Consider the following 18,647-nt stretch of genomic DNA (forward strand, 5'->3'; position numbering starts at 1 on the left):
ATAGTACATGTGAACCTTTGTCTGTCAATGATCTACAGTTTCAGCAAGAAACATCACTGCAAACACACCACACCTCATTCCATGAGGGGCCCCTCTCACAACTGGTCCACTAAAGAGCTGGCAAGTAAAGAAGCAAGTAACAAAGGCAATATTTATAGTTTCCTTGTTCTTAGCCAATTTATAGAATCCTGTCCCAGTTTCAAGAGACCATCATGATCCTAGTCATTTTATAAATAGTTGGTTTCATCTATTCATAATTGAATAGAATCTTCTCCCACTTATATATCAATTCTGATCAGTTCCATCAGGGTCAGTGTCAAAAACCTCTTAGTGCCACAGTCTTTTTCCCATATGGCAGCATACCCACATCACATTTCTATCATTCTGATTCTTTCCAACAAAAAGAGAAAAAGTCTTTTATATGTATTTTAGATAACTGTTACTGTCTTATTAGCTGAGGCAATTTAAACCATTCTCAGCTTCATTTCTCGAGAATATGTTTCTGTTTTTCAAAATGCTAATACTACCTCCAATTACTTAAAGCACATATTTTAAATTTAAATTTTTTAACACACAATTTTTCCTATTAAAAAAAAAAAAAAAAACAACCCTTAAGACTTTCAAATGAAAATCAGGGTTTAAACAAACATTTATAGCCCTTAGGGGACAATTGGAAGCACAATTTTGGCAGAAAAGCCCTAACATATTAAGCCTGTATTTAATCAAATCAGTAGTCATGATGATGAATAAAATGTAAATGATAAAAATGTGAAAGACTACAATTTATCAATATCTTCCCACACTTAATTAGAATACAAAATTAATCAGGGTTAATCAGGTTGAGTACAAATTGAGTGAAGCCTCAATTACATATTATTTTCTTTCTATTCAATTAACTTTAATTCATCTTGCTCTTCTACCTACTGCTTCCCAACAAATTGAATATCTAAGGATTCATGTGCAAAATAAGCAATCCTTGGATCGGTATGGTATAACTCAGTCATAAAAATTGCCTTTGATATGTGACTTTTCTTCACCAAGTGGAAGCTAGTAGTTACTGAAAATAGCATTAAAGACTAGCATGGACCATTAAGTACATAACTGTCAAACATCATTTTACTTTGTTAATTGAACGATTATATTTTATCAGAATTATGTTTCATAAGATTATTTCAAAAAGTCAAGGTACAGCATTTTCTAGACAATAGCAGCCTAACAATTTATGCTTGTATCTTCAACATAGTTCTTATTTGGAAAACATCTTTGAAAATATTATTACATTGAATTTAAGGACAGACACAAAAATTATACACGCAAGTTCTGTAGATAAATAGAATTTTAGGAAATTGAGGAAAAAAGATAAATAGGAGATAGTTTAAATTAAAAAGTACAATTCTCATTGCTCTGACTTGATTTGCTTGATGTGTGTGTTTCTCCATTGGTGACAAAGTCTTGGGATGGGTGAATCATTTAGTTGAAAGTTCGACTGCTAGAACAAATGAGAACCAGTATCAGAAGGTGACAAAGGAGAGTTTCTGACGGTGCCCATTTCAGTTGATGAATTACCAAAAGACCCAGCATTGCTGTTGTTTCCATCAAAAGTAGCTGGAAATAGACTAGAAGAAAATGTCACTCGTTGATAGCAGAACTCAAGAGATCTGTCTATATACTCTGCTTTTTCTACACTTGAGTGCAAAATACATGACTAACAACTGGCACTTGTCACAGGCAAAGTTTTGTAAGAGTCATACAATGAAACCACCAGTAACAATAAATAGAAATCCATGGCCAGGTGCAGTGGCTCATGCCTGTAATCCAAGCCCTTTGGGAGGCGAAGGCAGGTGGATCACAAGATCAGGAGTTCAAGACTGTCCTGACCAATAGGGTGAAATCCCGTCTCTACTAAAAATACAAAAATTACCCAGGTGTGGTGGCACACACCTGTAGTCCCAGCTACTCAGGAGGCTAAGGCAGGAAAATCGCTTGAACCCAGGAGGTGGAGGTTGCAGTAAACTGAGATGGCGCCATTGCACTCCAGCCTGGGAGACAGAGCGAGACTCCGTCTAAAAAAAAAAAAAAAAAAAAAAAGGAAAGAAAAAGAAATCCATTCCAGTATTTCTTGTTTTTTATCACTAAAACATGCTTTCTTAGGCATGCTTTTCAATAATACTCTCAACCCAACAAGGTAGACAAAAATCCAAGGGAGAAAAGACAGGCAGAAGATGACTTTTTCCAATGATGCATTTTTATGTATTTCTCTAATATCTCTTCATCTAATGCCAAAATCTCACTTCTAAAAATGTATCCACCATATATTAGTATCACACACATCTCATAAGAAAAACACTCCGCCAGGTGACGTGACTCACGCCTGTAATCCCAGCACTTTAGGAGGCCAAGGCAGGTGGATTGCTTGAGTTCAGGAGTTTGAGACCAGCCTGGGCAACATGGAAAAACCCCATCTCTATAAAAAATACAAAAATTAGCCAGGCATAGTGGTGCACACCTGCGGTCTCAGCTACTCAGGAGGCTGAGGTGGGAGGACTGCTTGAGCCTGGGAGGTGGAGGTTGCAGTGAGCCAAGATTGTGCCACTGTACTCCCAGCTTGGGTGACAGAGTGAGATCCTGTCACAGAAAAAGAAAAAAAGAAAATAAAATAACTCAAGTTTATAGCATCCATTTGGAATATTAGTTTTGTTTGTTTGTTTTTCGAGACAGAGTCTCACTTTGTCGCCAGGCTAGAGTACAGTGGCGCAATCTCCGTTCACTGCAACATTTGCCTCCCTGGTTCAAGCGATTCTCCTGCCTCAGCCTCCCGAGTAGTTGGGATTACGGGCACACATCACCACGCCCAGTTAATTTTTGTATTTTTAGTAGAGACAGGGTTTCACCATATTGGCCAGGATGGTCTCGATCTCCTGACCTCATGATTCGCCCGCCTTGGCCTACCAAAGTGCTGGGATTACAGGCATGAGCCACTGCGCCTGGCCTGGAATATTAGTTTTAAAACTTCTAAGAATAGTTAATAATGTACCATACTTCTGAATACACACAATAACCAAAGCAGACTTAAAAAACAAGTAAAAATGCTCAATGAATGTTTAAAATCTCATGTTAGTACTCACCACACATTATCTTCTGACAGTTGGGAAGTATCAGAAGAAAGTATGTTGGTTGTGCCTTGGAAAATCCTTTTTGGTTGATCTGGAAATGCCATTCCACCTATGACAATATAGTAGATCAAGGTAGATTATGTTGTATTTAACATGTTTATTATGATTTTAATTGCAAAAGTAATAGTTATTCACTGCAATTAATTTATAAAATACAGAAAAGCGCAAAGAAAACAATTTTAAGTAACAATTGTTCAGACATAACCATTCTTTAGTAATTTTTGAATATGTTGTATACACGATTGTTTTTTAAATAAAATTGGGTTTGTACTGTATATAATGTTTTTAGATTTACTTTTTGTTTTCAGTTATTATAATTTTATTATATTAACTAAATTCTATAAGATGATATTATTAATTATTATTATTTTGAGAAGAAGTCGCTCTGTCACCCAGGCTGAAGAGCAGTGGCACGATCTGGGCTCACTTCAACCTCCGCCTCCCAGGTTCCAGCGATTCTTGTGCCTCCGCCTCCAGAACAGCTGGGATTACAGGCGCAAACCACCATGCCCAGCTAATTTTCATATTTTTAGTAGATATGGGGTTTCACCATGTTGGCAGGCTGGTCTCAAATTCCTGGCCTCAGGTGATCCACCCACCTCGGCCTCCCAAAATGCTGGGATTACAGGCGTGAGCCACTGTGCCCGGCCCTGCAAGATGATTTGATATAGCTATGTAGTAAGGCTGTTTAATGAGTTTAATGTCATTCCTTATTTTAAAACTTTAGATTGTTGCTATCTTTATTTTGCTAAAGGTACACAATGAACTAAATAGATAAGTTCTTTTATAGCACACAAGGAACAAAATAAGTGTATCTTTAGAGACTAAGGTAGAACATCTAATCTCAAAAAAACAAAACAAAACCAAAAAAACCGCATTTCTGTAATCTTTGCCTTGAAGTAAATGTTAAAATCTGCACAGTGTTTCACATTCATATGATAACCATTTCTGGACCTGAGCAAAACTGACATTCAAGCCCATAACTTCTATTTGAATGATAAAACACTAAGGTCACCATTAAGATATTGCATAGACCTTCCACAGAAGTGTAATCATGGCTCATAAAGTTTAAAAGAAGTCTAGTGTCCCGTGCCTTGCCAGATTACACTTACGTCACTATAGAAAAACTACTCAGCTCTCCTTTTTGGTTTAACATTGAAAACATGACAAATCAAAACAAATTCCTCGTGAAAGAAAATTAGGTCTTTCTTTGCTAAAACCAGCATTATTTGTCAAACGATATTTATAGCTGCCCAATTTCTGCAGTATTCCGATATGAAATCTTATTTACTCTCGCTTATTCCTTTTTTTTTCTCAGACGGAGTCTTACTCTGTTGTCCAGGCTGGAGTGCAGTGGTGTGATCTCGGCTCACTGCAACCTCTGCCTCCTGGATTCAGGCGATTCTCCTGCCTCAGTCTACTGAGTAGCTGGGATTACAGGCATGCACCACCACCCTCAGCTAATTTTTGTATTTTTAGTAGACACAGGGTTTTGTCATGTTGGCCAGGCTGGTCTTGAATTCCTGACCTCAAGTCATCCTCCCGCCTCAGCCTCCCAAAGTGCTGGGATTACAGGCATAAGCCATTGCGCCAGGCCCATGTTCTCGCTTATTCCTGATGGAAGTTAACTGCTGCTTCTCACCATAAAATATGACTTCATATGCTTTGGAGACACTAATCTTGATCTCACTTCACAGAATCCTCATTCTTTTTAGTTCCCCCTGCCCCCTGCCTCAGGACCTCTCTTTTATTTTTATGCTATCTTTCTCCCACATTTCATTTGTATTAATGGGGTCCAAATAGGACATAGTTTGTTGTTTCCCAAATGAATATGCATATTCCAAAATATATGAATAAATTTCAATTTCTGTTTATCTGTTATTGTATCTGGCCAAAAATGGCCAAATGAATTTTCAGCACATTTGTATAGGGCATGCTTTGGAGGGTGGGGTATGACTTAAAATATGGACTAGGTGGTATATACAGAATTCGCTTTGGAGTTCCATCAGGGATACCTTAAAGAAATAAGGCAGTCCTCTTTCAGAGCAGCTGAAAACCAAGTGTGAGACAGGTCACATCTCCAAAGACACTGGGCAGAAACTACATCTTTTATGTCAAAATTGATCTATAAAAATCATTTTTAAATCATAAATTCTAAGAAAACTCCAGATGCTTTTCATGTGATAACATATTTATGGATACGTGTCTCAAAAGGAGAACTATTTTATTTTATTTTATTTTTTTTTTTTTTTTTGAGACGGAGTCTGACTCAGTCACCCAGGCTGGAGTGCTGTGGCCTGATCTCAGCTCACTGCAAGCTCCGCCTCCCGGGTTCACGCCATTCTCCTGCCTCAGCCTCCGGAGTAGCTGGGACTACAGGCGCCGCCACCTCGCCCGGCTAGTTTTTTGTAGTTTTTAGTAGAGACGGGGTTTCACCGTGTTAGCCAGGATGGTCTCGATCTCCTGACCTCGTGATCCGCCCGTCTCGGCCTCCCAAAGTGCTGGGATTACAGGCTTGAGCCACCACGCCCGGCCAAGGAGAACTATTTTAATCTGGTAAAACACTCCTCAATTTAAGCGAACTTTATTTTAAATACTCAATTGACCCTCGACTTCTAACAGCTCTTAAACTCCTGATATATTTGATTAGTTTTTCAACACTAGCCCAAATTTCACAGCACAGGTAAAAGACCCCTAAGCTTAGTAACTGAAGCATCTTCATAAAACAATGTGCTTACTTTGGAAAAGAGTGTTTTCCAGAATTCAGCCCTTAATCTTAGAATACAAAAAGTACATGCTGAGTTAGTTATGTTGTGTTGTTAGGAAGACTGCCATTAGTTAATTCAAAATACACAAAGAACATTAAAGCATATTTCAGTTTCTTTCCTCTTCTTATTCTTCTTACTCCTCTTTCTTAATAGATTTTTCACAATACACATTTTTAAGTTTAATCTCCTTTCCTATTCACCCATTTCCCCTCCCCATGGTAGTTAAACATTGTACTAAATATACAGGCTTATGCTTGTAATCCCAGCACTTTGGCAGGCCGAGGTGGGCAGATCACCTGAGGTCAGGAGTTCGAGACCAGCCTGGCCAACATGGTGAAACCCTCTCTCTACTAAAAATACAACAACAACAAAAAAAATTGCCAGGCATGGTGGCAGGCACCTGTAATCCCAGCTACTGGTGAGGCTGAGGCAGGTGAATTGCTTGAACCCAGGAGGATGAGGTTGCAGTGAGCCAACACTGTGCCACTGCACTTCAGCCTGGGTGACAGAGTGTCTCAAGAAAAAAAAAAAAAGAAAAAAAAGGAAGAAGAGCATAATTTAGTGAGGTACCATTGAGAAGTGGGATCCAAGATCGTAGGAGCTTTTAAAAAACACTTCTGTTCTTTCCATTGCCCTTTTATTACTGAGTAGGTGGGTCACTTTCCATATATTTAACCAAAAATAACTCCCATAAAGAAACTAAACACCAAAGAACATACACCTTCACATATATTTTTAGTGTTGTAAGTGGATCTAATTTGTGTCAACTTATTCATATGATAGCAACGTGTGTGTGTGTGACAGTGAGGCAGGGGTTGATATTCAGCAAAATACCTGATGATTGACTCACTCTATTTGTTCATTCTTTCATTTATTCTCTACCTTGTTTCAGAAAGTAATGAAGATAGCTAACTTGGTGAATTATATTGAAAATCATAATAGCCAACTAAATTGGAATTAAATTTCTCACTTCACACGTATGTAGCATTTTAGAGTTTTCAAAATATCCTTATACATATTTCTAGTCGCATAAAATTAAAGGCCTCTAATAGCTTATTAAATATATTTTAAATAAATAAAGCCTTTAAAAATAAATTTTTGTATAACATTTTATTTTAGATATTTTATAAAATAACTTATATTTATTTCTGCTGGTAGATAAAAGTACCTTTTCTTTTTAATGGTCCAAGGATACTTGGTCTAATAATGTTGGTAGGATTTTGACTTCTTCTAAAATAAAATCATCATGATCATTATAAGAAATATTTCTTAACAAAATCAGCATGACTATTTCATTATAACAGATCTAAGGACATACACAAAAACGGGACTCTGTATAGGACATGGCATTACATCATTTTACTGCTTTTCTTTGTTTTTTATTTTTATTTTTTTTCCTGAGATGGAGTTTCACTCTTATCACCCAGGCTGGAGAGAAGTGGTGCAATCTCAGCTCACTGCAGCCTCCGCCTCCTGGGTTCAAGCGATTCTCCTGCCTCAGCCTCCCAAGTAGCTGGGATTACAAGCATGCATCACCACACTTGGCTAATTTTGTATTGTTTTAGTAGAGACGGGGTTTCACCATGTTGGCCAGGCTGGTATCGAACTCCTGACCTTTGGTGATCCGCCCACCTAGGCCTCCCAAAGTGTTGGGATTACAGGTGTGAGCCACCACACCCAGCCATTTTACTGCTTTTCTTTACATATGGGTAAAAACAGGAATGCCTTAGGAGCAAACTATCTTCTAATTCTCAAGGATTCAGGATTTTGAATCCTAGAGTCTACAAAAACCTACAGTCCTGGCTGGGACTGCCTTGAATGAAGGTGAGAATCACGGTTGAAGTTGTTTAAAGTTCTAAAGATAGCTCTGATCCTTATTAACAAACTTGGTTAGAGAAAGATTATGTATTAGCAGGGTGAAGGAATTACTAAATTCTTCTTATGTTCTTAGTCACCTGACTTTTTCAATATACAAAATGATAAACTGAAACAGTGACTTTTTTTTTTTGAGATGGAGTTTTGCTCTTGTTGCCCAGGCTGGAGTGCAATGGCGTGATCTTGGCTCACCGCAAACCTCTACCTCCTGGGTTCAAGCAATTCTCCTGCCTCAGCCTCCCTAGTAGCTGGGATTACAGACATGAGCCACCACGCCCGGCTAATTTTGTATTTTTAGTAGAGACGGGGTTTCTCCATGTTGCTCAGGCTGGTCTTGAACTCCTGACCTCAGGTAATCCGCCCGCCTTGGCCTCCCAAAGTGCTAGGATTACAGGCATGAGCCACCGTGCCCGGCCGAAACAATGACATTCTAATTTCCCTAAAAAGAAGTCACTTCTTTGGTTGGCACAAAACTTGGAGCTATAATTTCTTTTAAGTTTCTATAATTCTTGTTTTATAAGTAATTTGGTATTTTCATAAAACATAAACTTACATGATGTATTGTTGCGTAGGACTGGGAATGTGACTTGAAGGAGAACCAGTGCAACTCACATAAGTTTGTAATGATGGAGAGAAATACTGCTAAAATCAAATGGAACAGAGGTTTTAAAACTGCCACTTTTCTCAGAAAGCAGATCATTGGTTTCCTAGGGAGGGGCAGGGATGGTGGGGAGGGAGACTGGGGTACAAAAGATCATTAGGAAATTGTTTTGAGTGTGGGAACTGTTTGATATCTTGATTATGGTTATGGCTACAGGATTGTACACAATTACCAAAATTAATCTAACCCTATACTTTAAAGTTGGTGAATTTTACTTCATGTAAGTAATACTTGAAGAAATGAAAAAGAAGGGAAAACTGTTAGTTAGAATCAGATGTACTGTGACAAAATATATCCCCCAAAATATTTTTGTTGGTGACCATTAATGTTCCTAAATATTTCCTAACTATTTCAAGGGACATAGACTTTTAGGTATTCCTTTCTTACCTTCCCAGTCTTCTTGATGGAAGAAGCCATTGAGGATACTGGTGTTAAATCAATGCACTTTAGAGAGGATGATTTCTGTGAGCCATTGTCATTCTGTGTAAGCAGAAAGCAGTGTACAATTGTAGTACCAATTGTTTATTAATCAAATACTTGAGATACCTGTTGCACAGGGAAGTGAGTCCTTACTACCGTGTCACTGGCTGCACCAGGTTAAGAGCTCTCACCATCCTAAAGCAATCGGGGAACCCAAAATTCACTTCAATAAGCAAAGGTACCCTTTTCCCTTTTGGGGATGAGAGCTATATGGTGATTGAGGGGTTTCCCAGCATGCCAGAAAGTCCTAGAATGTGAGTACTCAATACTATAAACACAAATCCTAAATTTAAGCTCTTCTCTTTGCTTCGACCTGTGCTTTGTTATTGAAAACTATAATGCTATGTCCAGGAAAGGACCAAAAAGGTTTTGACTGGAATTAAGATGCAAATGAGACAGCAGGAATAACTACATTTATGGAAACTGTCTCTAGATTTTGCATAGACAAAATCAGTACTTCATAATTCAGGATTTTAAAATCTGCCCTTTTCTTTCTAAAACAAGCCAAGTGTGTATTACATGTACCCTTCCTCTTCCTAACACACTTACAGATTCTCTTACTCATCCATGCCAACATCTAAAGTAATTAGAATTGGGCCAAAGGACTCCAGCAGTATCAATCCACTGTATTAGCACCAAAACATGAAAAGTGACAGGCTCCAGAGGTTATCTACTCATTCTCCCAGACCTACTCCAAAATCAGGGATAACTGCCCACGTAAGGTACTCAGGGCTCAAAGGAAAATAAGATGTCATTGCTTCTGTTGACAATCCATTTCCATATCGAATAACTCCCACATCTGAAGACTGACATTAGTCAGAATCTCTCCTATTCAAATTTCAGCTCAGTACTTGTTTTGTCACTATCTAGGATGTCCATAGAAAAGAACACTAAATATCATTCAGCTACCACAACTAGGTAACCACTATGTGCTCACAGACATTTAAAAATGTTAACAAGAGATGAAACTAAATTCTAAGTATGTTTAAATTAAAGGTTTTATATTAAAATGGTAGTGGGAGAATGTGTTACAGGCTGATATGGTGTGGCTGTGTCCCCATTCAAATCTCATCTTTAACTGTAATCCCCATAATCCCCACGTGTTGTGGGAGGAATCTAGTGGGAGGTAATTGAATCATGGGGGTGAATTCCCCAGTGCTGTTCTCGTGATAGTGAGTGAGTTCTCACGAGATCTGATGGCTTTATAAGCATCTGGAATTTCCCCTGCTGGCACTCATTCTGTCTCCTGCCACCCTGTGAAGAGGTGCCTTCTGCCATAATCGTAAGTTTCCTGAGGCCTCCTCAGCCATGCAAAACTGTGAGTCAATTAAACCTCTTTCCTTTATAAATTACCCAGTCTCGGGTATTTCGTTATAGCAATGTGAGAATGGACTAATACACAGGCATAAAAATGCAATATTTTTCTAGTAAGTCTATTGTCTGTGGTTTAAGACTCTAATATATAGTTCATAAATTATTGAGAAGGGAGTGAAATCATTTATTGTTTTGTTATCTAAGCACTTTAACTAGTGCGACTGAACTTTTTTTGGGCCTGCTAGGACAGAGAAGAAACTGGTCCACAGCAGCTATGGTTTTGTGTCACAAAACTGTTTACTTTGAACTCCACTTTCAAATAATGGTAGCTATTTTTATGAGTAAATCATGAAGTATTTCTCAAGAGCAATCAAGGGCTAGGTGCAATGGCTCAAGCCTGTAATCCTAGCATTTTGGGAGGCTGAGGCAGGAGGATCCATTGAGCTCAGGAGTTCAAGACCAGCCTGGAGAGCATAGTGAGAACTTGTCTCAAAAAAAAAAAAAAAAAAAATTAAAAAGAGCACTCAAAAATTATTTATGCAACAGATACAATTTTTGTTTCAAACTAGAGCTTAGATTTCTAGAAATTACAGCAAAACTAGATATGCCAACACCACAAGTCAGTAAAAATTTGAAATTTTCTACAAAACTGAAGTTATAATACCATACCAGTTTCAAGCCTTCTTCCCAAGATTGACTTATCTGTATCTCAGTTTGTATTTTCCTACAAAAGAAATCAAAACTGCAGTTTGCCTATCTGAAAGAAAAGATATAATTAAATATACAAATTATGAGAATAGTAATTCAAATTACAGCACTCACCATTCATACATTGTTTCTCTAGTTATTAAATTCATGGCTTCTTCCTGTAAAGGTAGGAAAATGAGAATAAACTGAATACCCAGTTCCTATGGTTTTATAAAATTTGATTTCATTTGGATGCACCATTATTTTTATTTACTGGGCTATAGAAGAACTAGAGAATAAACAAATCCCTAAACAAGTATCTGGTTCTCTACCCTTTATTGCGTCACAAATTATCACACCAAAGATCTATTACTTGTGCATTACAGTACATCAGATATGCAGGAACTAATTAGATGAAAAACTTTGTATTTTTCTTTTTTCTATTTATTTATTTATTTTTTTTTTTTGAGACGGAGTCTTGCTCTGTCGCGCAGGCTGGAGTGCAATGGCGCGATTTCTGCTCACTGCAAGCTCCGCCTCCCGGGTTCACGCCATTCTCCTGCCTCAGCCTCCCAAGTAGTTGGGACTACAGGCTCCCGCCACCACGCCTGGCTAATTTTTTTTGTTATTTTTAGTAGAGACAGAGTTTCACCGTGTTAGCCAGGATGGTCTCGATCTCCTGACCTCGTGATCCACCCGCCTGGGCCTCCCAAAGTGCTGAGATTACAGGCGTGAGCCACCGTGCCCAGCCAAAACTGTATTTGTCTTTATTCAAAAGCAAAAACATTAAGCATTCAAAATTTACAGCTTTCTCTGAACTTTTTAAAGGTCTACTAGGACAGAGAAGAAACTAGTCCACAATAGCTATGGATAGCCATTAATACTATGATATTAATAAAAATTACTCACAGTACACAGACAACAAATTAAATGCCTATCAGGATAAGTTTGCTTAAGTAAATGATGAGACAAACATAACTTAAATCTAGTCGTTGACATCAAAAAACAACTATTACATATTAAATGGGAGACAAATGGATCCTATTTATATGAAATTGTAACAGAGGTGCTCAGAAAGATGTTCACCAGAAACTTAACAGTGGTTATCAGTGAGTAGTGAGATCTGGAGTAATGTGTTCTTTCTTCCTTTGCACATTACTATATTATTTGACTTTTTATTAATATGCAAGTATCATTTTCACATAAGTAGTTTTTTTTTTTTTTTTAATAACCCACCTATAGAAAGACATCCATGTTCATAGATTGGGAGATGACAATTCTACCCAAAATGATCTACAGATGCAATGCGACCCTTACCAAAGTCCCTATCACGTTTTATACAGAAACAGAAAAATCCATCTGAAAATTCATATGGAATATCAAAGGACCCCAAATAGCCAAAGCAATCTTTGAAAAGAAGAACAAAGCTGGAGGACTCATACTTCCTGATTTCAAAACTTCCTACAAAACTACATAGTCAAAACAGTGTAGTTCTGGCATAAGAACAGATGCATACCAGCACTTTGTGAGTCCGAGGTGGGCGGATCACCTGAGGTCGGGAGTTTGAGACCAGCCTGGCCAACACGGTGAAACCTCATCTCTACCAAAACTACAAAATTTAGCTGGGTATGTTGGCACACTCCTGTAATCCCAGCTACTCAGGAGGCTGAGGCACAAGAATTGCTTGAACCCTGGAGGGAAAGGTTGCAGTGAGCTGAAACTGCACCACTGCACTCCAGCCTGAATGACAGAGAGCAAGATTCTGTAAAAAAAAAAAAAAAAAAAAAAAAAAAAGAACATTCACATAGCAATGGAACAGAATAGAGAGCACAGAAATAAGCCCTCACATAATACATGGTCAAATGATTTTCAAAGTGATGTCAAGACCATTCAATGGGGAAAGGACAATCTTTTCAACAAATGATGTTGAGAAAACTGGAGCTCTACATGCAAAAGAATGAGGTTTAATCCTTTTTTTTACCCTGTGTAAAAATTCACTCGAAATGAATTAAAGACTTTAACTTAAAAGATAAAACTCTAAATCTCTCAGAGGACAACATGAAGGTCAATCTTCATGACACTGGATTTCACAATGATTTCTTGGATATGATACCAAAGGCACAGGCAACAAGAGAAAAAAATAGATAAACTGATCTTCATCAAAATTAAAAAACTTTTTTTTTTTTTTAAGATGGAGTCTCACTCTGTTGCCCAGGCTGGAGTGCAATGGCGCAATCTCAGCTCCTACAACCTCCGCCTCCTGTGTTCAAGCAATTCTCCTGTCTCAGCCTCCCGAGTAGCTAGGATTACAGGCACACACCACCAGGCCCAGCTAATTTTTGTATTTTTAGTAGAGATGGGGTTTCATCATGTTGGTCAGGATGGTCTTGAACTCCTGACCTCGTGATCCACCCGCCTTGGCCTCCCAAAGTGCTGGGATTACAGGCGTGAGCCACTGCGCCCGGCCAAATTAATGCTTTTTTTTTTCCTTTGAGACAGAGTTTTGCTCCTGTTGCCCAGTCTGGAGTGCAATGGCACGATCTCAGCTCACTGCAACCTCCACCTCCTGGGTTCAAGTGATTCTCCTGCCTCAGCCTCCTGAGCAGCTGGGATTACAGACACCTGCCGCCACACCCAGCTAATTTTTGTATTTTAAGTAGAGATGGGGTTTCACCATGTTGGCCAGGCTGGTTTTGAACTCCTGCCTCAGCCTCCCAAAGCGCTGGGATTACAGGCGTGAGCCACTGCACTTTTTTTTTTTTTTGAGATGGAGTCTCCCCTCTGTTGCCTAGGCTGGAATGCAGTGGCGCCATCTCGGCTCACTGCAAGCCCTACCTCCTGGGTTCATGCCATTCTCCTGCCTCAGCCTCCCGAGTAGCTGGGACTACAGGTGCCCACCACCACGCCTGGCTAATTTTTTGTATTTTTAGTAGAGACGGGGGTTTCACCATGTTAGCCAGGATGGTCTTGATCTCCTGACTTTGTGATCCACCTGCCTCAGCCTCCCAAAATGCTGGGATTACAGGCGTGAGCCACCACACCCAGCAAAATTAAAAAAACTTTTGTGCATCAAATGACACTATCAAGAGTGTGAAAAGACAACTGGAGAATTGGATAATATGCTTGCAAATCATATATCTGAAAAGGAATGAATATCCAAAATATATACAGAACTCCTACAACACAACGACAACAAAAACCAACCCAATTAAAATATGAGTAAAGAGACTGAATGTTTCTCCAAAGAATACTTACAAATGACCAAAAAGTACACGAAAAGATGCTCAACATCATTTGTCATTATGGAAATGCAAACCAAAACCACAATGAGATGCCACTTTACCCCATTAGGATAGTTTATTTATTTATTTATTTATTTATTTATTGAGACAAGATCTCACTCTGTCACACAGGCTGGAGTGCAGTGGTGCAATCTCAGCTCACTGAAACCTCTGCCTCTCAGGTTTAAGTAATTCTTGTGTCTCAGCTTCCTAAGTAACTGGGATTTTTAATTATTTATTTATTTGTTTTTTATTTTTATTTTTTATTTTTTGTGACAGAGTCTCACTCTGTTGCCCAGGCTGGGGTGCAGTGGCACAATCTTGTCTCAATACAACCTCTGCCTTCCAGGTTCAAGCAATTCTCCTGCCTCAGCCTCTTGAGTAGCTGGAATTACAGGTGCATGCCACCACACTCAGTTAATTTTTGTATTTTTAGTAGAGATGGGGTTTCACCATGCTGGCCAGTTGGTCTCGAACTCTTGACCTTAGATGATCCACCCACCTCAGCCTCCCAAAGTGCTGGGATTACAGGCCACTGCACCGGGCCAAATTTTTAAATTTTCTAAAAACATCATTTCATTCTTATCTCATCCTTTTTTTATATTTCTACTTTATATATATATTCTATGATTTCACATGATATATAATAGTACAGTGGCATATGTCCAAAATGTGTAAGTAAATGCAGTATACCTATGTTGGAGGCATGTGCTCAAACATTTTCTCCTGATGTGATATGTGATAGAAAGAGTTTAAAGATTGTTGTCTATAGTATAAATAATACATGTTTGGGGTAGTCCATAATAGAGGAGTGGTGTGAGTTGTGTGAAAGAATTAAAATTTGGTCACGCACGGTGGCTCATGCCTGTAATCCCAGAACTTTGGGAGGCCAAGGCAGGAGGAATCCTTGAGCTCACGAGTTTGAGATCAGCCTGGGTAATATAGCAAGACCTCATTTCTACTAAAAGAAAAAAAAAAAAATTAGCCGGGCACATGTGGTACGCATGTCAGTAGACCTAGCTACTCAGGAGGCTGAAATGGGAGGATCTCTTGAGCCTGGGAGATTGAGGCTGCAGTGAGCCACAATTGTGTCACTGCACTCCAGCCTGGAACAATATGAGACTCTGTCTCAATAAACAAATATATACATAAATAAAGATTTGACCTAGTCCTTCAAAGATGTGTAAAATACGAACAAGCAGTGAGTAGAGGGAAGGGTATTCTAAGCAGAAGAACCCATATGAACAAAAGTTTAGGAGAGGGAAAAAATACAACAGATTTAGAGATAGTGAGACTACCTTGGCTGAAATTGAGTTTGTGCTACAAAGTAATGAGAGAGAAAACAGGAGAGGTAAGACAGGGCCAGATTTACAGGTTCTTAAATAATCAAAGAGTTTGAATTTAAAGAATTTGGGCAGAATCACATTGTTGTCAGGACCACAGGCTTTGGAGACAAACATAACTGAGTCAAATCCCAGCTCTATAACCTACTACCTGTGCAAACTTAGGCAGGTGACGTCACCTGAGCGTCAATTTCTTCATCCATATGAAGAATGAGGATGATGAGGTAGCTGTACAGTTCTCACCACACTGCCTAGCAAACAGTTCAGTGCTTAAGACATATTAGCTATTTTTATTATTATTCAATAGGTAATGGGAAGTCATTGTGACATTTTGTATGGGGGGGAAGAAAGTGAAAATGATGTTTAAAAAAAAAAAAAAAGTTGGCCAGGTGCGGTGGCTCATTGCCTGTAATCCCAGCACTTTAGGAGGCTGAGGTGGGTGGATCACGAGGTCAGGAGATTGAGACCATCCTGGCTAACATGGTGAAACCCCGTTTCTACTAAAAATACAAAAAGTAGCCGGACGTGGTGGCGGGTGCCTGTAGTCCCAGCTACTCGGGAGGCTAAGGCAGGAGAATGGCATGAACCCAGAAGGCAGAGCTTGCAGTGAGCCGAGATCGTGCTGCTGCACTCCAGCCTGGGCGACAGAGTGAGACTCTGTCTCAAAAAAAAAAAAAAAAAAATTCATCTTGGTCTTGATTGTGGAAGTTGGATTCAACTGGGAGAGACAGAAAAATCTATTGGGATATTATTTCAGTAATCTAGACCCAAGGGACAGAAGAAGGAAGTGGCAGTGACAACAAAGAGGACATTGTCAAGGAAGAATTAGTAGGATTAGAGGCTTTATTGAATATGGTAGAAAAATAAGGAAGAAGTGAAGATAAATCAAGAGCTTCGAGTCTTAAAACTGTGACTATTTTGATACTACACAATGAGGTATCAAATCGAGAGCTTTGAGTCTTAAAACTGTGACTATTTTGATACCATACAATGAGGTACAGAAAATGAGTGAATTGGAGAAGGTAATTTAAGAAGATAAGTAGTCTTTTAAAAACAATGGAATAACAGTAAATTCAGCAAAATGTAACTGTTAGTAGAGTTCTTCAATTTAATATTATATACATATTCTCCTCTAGTGTGAAGCTCAAAGTATTTGGTAGTTCATTTGGTCAACAAGTAAAGAGCAGGTAGTTCTGTGAAATTGAGATAGAATTCTGCTTAATATTCCTCCCACTGAAAGTTGGAGCATTAGCCAAAATCAGCTATTGAAGGTTGTTAGGAGAAGAGTGTGGACTCTTTTTCATTTACGTCTTGCCTATTTCCAAAATGGATTTGCGATGGCTTATAATAAAATAAGATTGTTAAAATAAGTATAAAAGGTCAAGAGCCATGCATTATAACTATAAGAAGCAGAGTACAGTACACTGGAAACCTAGTTTAAGGACAGTTATTATACTTGGATGATAAAGTTAGCTTTCCATTTTTCAGGATACATGGTAAAAATGGGAACTGTAAGTTACCAACTTTTGCTCTCCGAGGAGACAACATCTGAAAGATTTTAGTTGCTGAGTGCCTGCATAGTACCCAATAAAGGCTTGTTGAAAGAATGAAACAATCTGTAAACTAAGATCAAATTAAATTTTTTTTTTTTTTTTTTGAGAAGGAGTCTCACTTTGTCACCCAGGCTGGAGTGAGTGCATCGCACAATCTCAGCTCACTGCAACCTCTGGCTCCCGGGTTCAAGTGATTCTTCTGCCTCAGCCTCCCAAGTAGCTGGGATTACAGGCATGCCTCACCAGGCCTGGCTAATTTTTATATATTTAGTAGAGACAGGGTTTCTCTATGTTGATCAGGCTGATCTCGAACTCCCAATCTCAGGTGATCTGCCTGCCTCGGCTTACCAAAGTGCTGGGATTACAGGCGTGAGCCACCGTGCCCGGCCAGCAAATTAAAAAAAAAATTTTTTTAAAAAGACGGAGTCTTGCTATGTTGCCCAGGCTGGTCTTGGACTCCTGGCCTCAAGTGATCCTCCTGCTTCGGCCTCTCAAGTCCCCGAAATTACAGGCACGAGCCACCACACCCAGCTCAATTTCTTTTTATTGATTTTTACTTTAGACACTACAGAGAGAGTCAAGTTGTTACTGGGTGCCAATGACTCATATCCTGTTTAACAAATCAGGAATTAAATATAAAGCTCTATAATAAAAAACTGTGAGCAAACTGTTATGGGTTGAATTGTGTCCCCCCAAATTCCTATGTTGAAGTCCTAATCCCCAGTGCCTCAGGATGTGACCTTATTTAGAGACAGAATATTTTCAGAAGCAAGCAGGTTAGGATGAGGTCATTAGGGTGGGCCCTAATCCAATATGACTGCTGTCCTTCATGAAAAGGAGAAACTTAGAAACAAACACATGTGCAGGGAGAACACTATGTGAACATGAAGATAGTCATCAACAAGCCAAGGGCAGAGGCCTGGAGCAGATCCTCCCTCACAGACCTTAGAAGGAATCAACTCTCCTGACACCTTTATCTCAGACTTCTAGCCCTAAGAAATGTGAAACAATATATTTGTGTTGTTTAAGCTACCCAGTTTGTGATACTTTGTTATGGCAGCCTGAGCAAACTAATATACAAACTGTTTCTGCATGGCACTTATTTATGTTTAGAGCTTTGGGAAACAGGGAACTACAGACTGAATGCATGCAGATCTTTTGGAATACGAGCTCAATTTTTATTAGGGGCCACACGTGGTGGCTCACGCCTGTAATGCCAGTACCTCGGGAGACTGATGCAGGAGTACCACTTGAGGCCAGGATTTCAGGACCAGCCAGGGTACCACAGGGAGACGTCATCTCTACAAAAAATTTAAAAAATTGGCCAGGCGTGTTGGCTCACGCCTGTAATCCCAGCACTTTGGGATGCCGAGGCGTGTGGATCACCTGAGGTCAGGAGTTCTAGACCAGTCAGACCAATATAGTGAAATCCCATCTCTACTAAAAATATAAAAGTTAGCTGGGCGTGGTGGTGACTCCAGTCAGACCAATATGGTGAAATCCCATCTCTAC

The 18,647-nt window shown here is 39.1% G+C and overlaps 1 protein-coding gene across 18 annotated transcripts in view; it reads right to left on the reverse strand.

Annotated features, from left to right (window-relative positions):
• Window positions 1–682: 682 nt before the first annotated feature.
• The window catches only part of FAM122C (family with sequence similarity 122C), a 61,194-nt gene continuing 43,229 nt past the window's right edge, over window positions 683–18,647 (reverse strand). For 2 of the 18 annotated variants that reach the window (XM_023198765.1, XM_023198770.1), the window contains exons 5-12: window positions 11,094–11,137; window positions 10,941–10,995; window positions 8,865–8,957; window positions 8,370–8,458; window positions 7,110–7,171; window positions 3,773–3,823; window positions 3,126–3,222; window positions 1,115–1,616 (exon numbers count right to left, since the gene is read on the reverse strand). In XM_023198765.1, coding sequence (XP_023054533.1) covers window positions 1,490–1,616; window positions 3,126–3,222; window positions 3,773–3,823; window positions 7,110–7,171; window positions 8,370–8,458; window positions 8,865–8,957; window positions 10,941–10,995; window positions 11,094–11,137 — 618 coding nt within the window. In that variant the 3' untranslated portion in view covers window positions 1,115–1,489. Of the gene's footprint in view, window positions 1,617–3,125; window positions 3,223–3,772; window positions 3,824–7,109; window positions 7,172–8,369; window positions 8,459–8,864; window positions 8,958–10,940; window positions 10,996–11,093; window positions 11,138–18,647 lie in introns of all 18 variants that reach the window. The other 16 variants (XM_023198771.1, XM_023198769.1, XM_023198766.1 and 13 more) reach the window with 16 other exon arrangements.

Source organism: Piliocolobus tephrosceles, chromosome 12, assembly GCF_002776525.5.
Source record: "Piliocolobus tephrosceles isolate RC106 chromosome 12, ASM277652v3, whole genome shotgun sequence".
NCBI lineage: Eukaryota > Metazoa > Chordata > Mammalia > Primates > Cercopithecidae > Piliocolobus > Piliocolobus tephrosceles.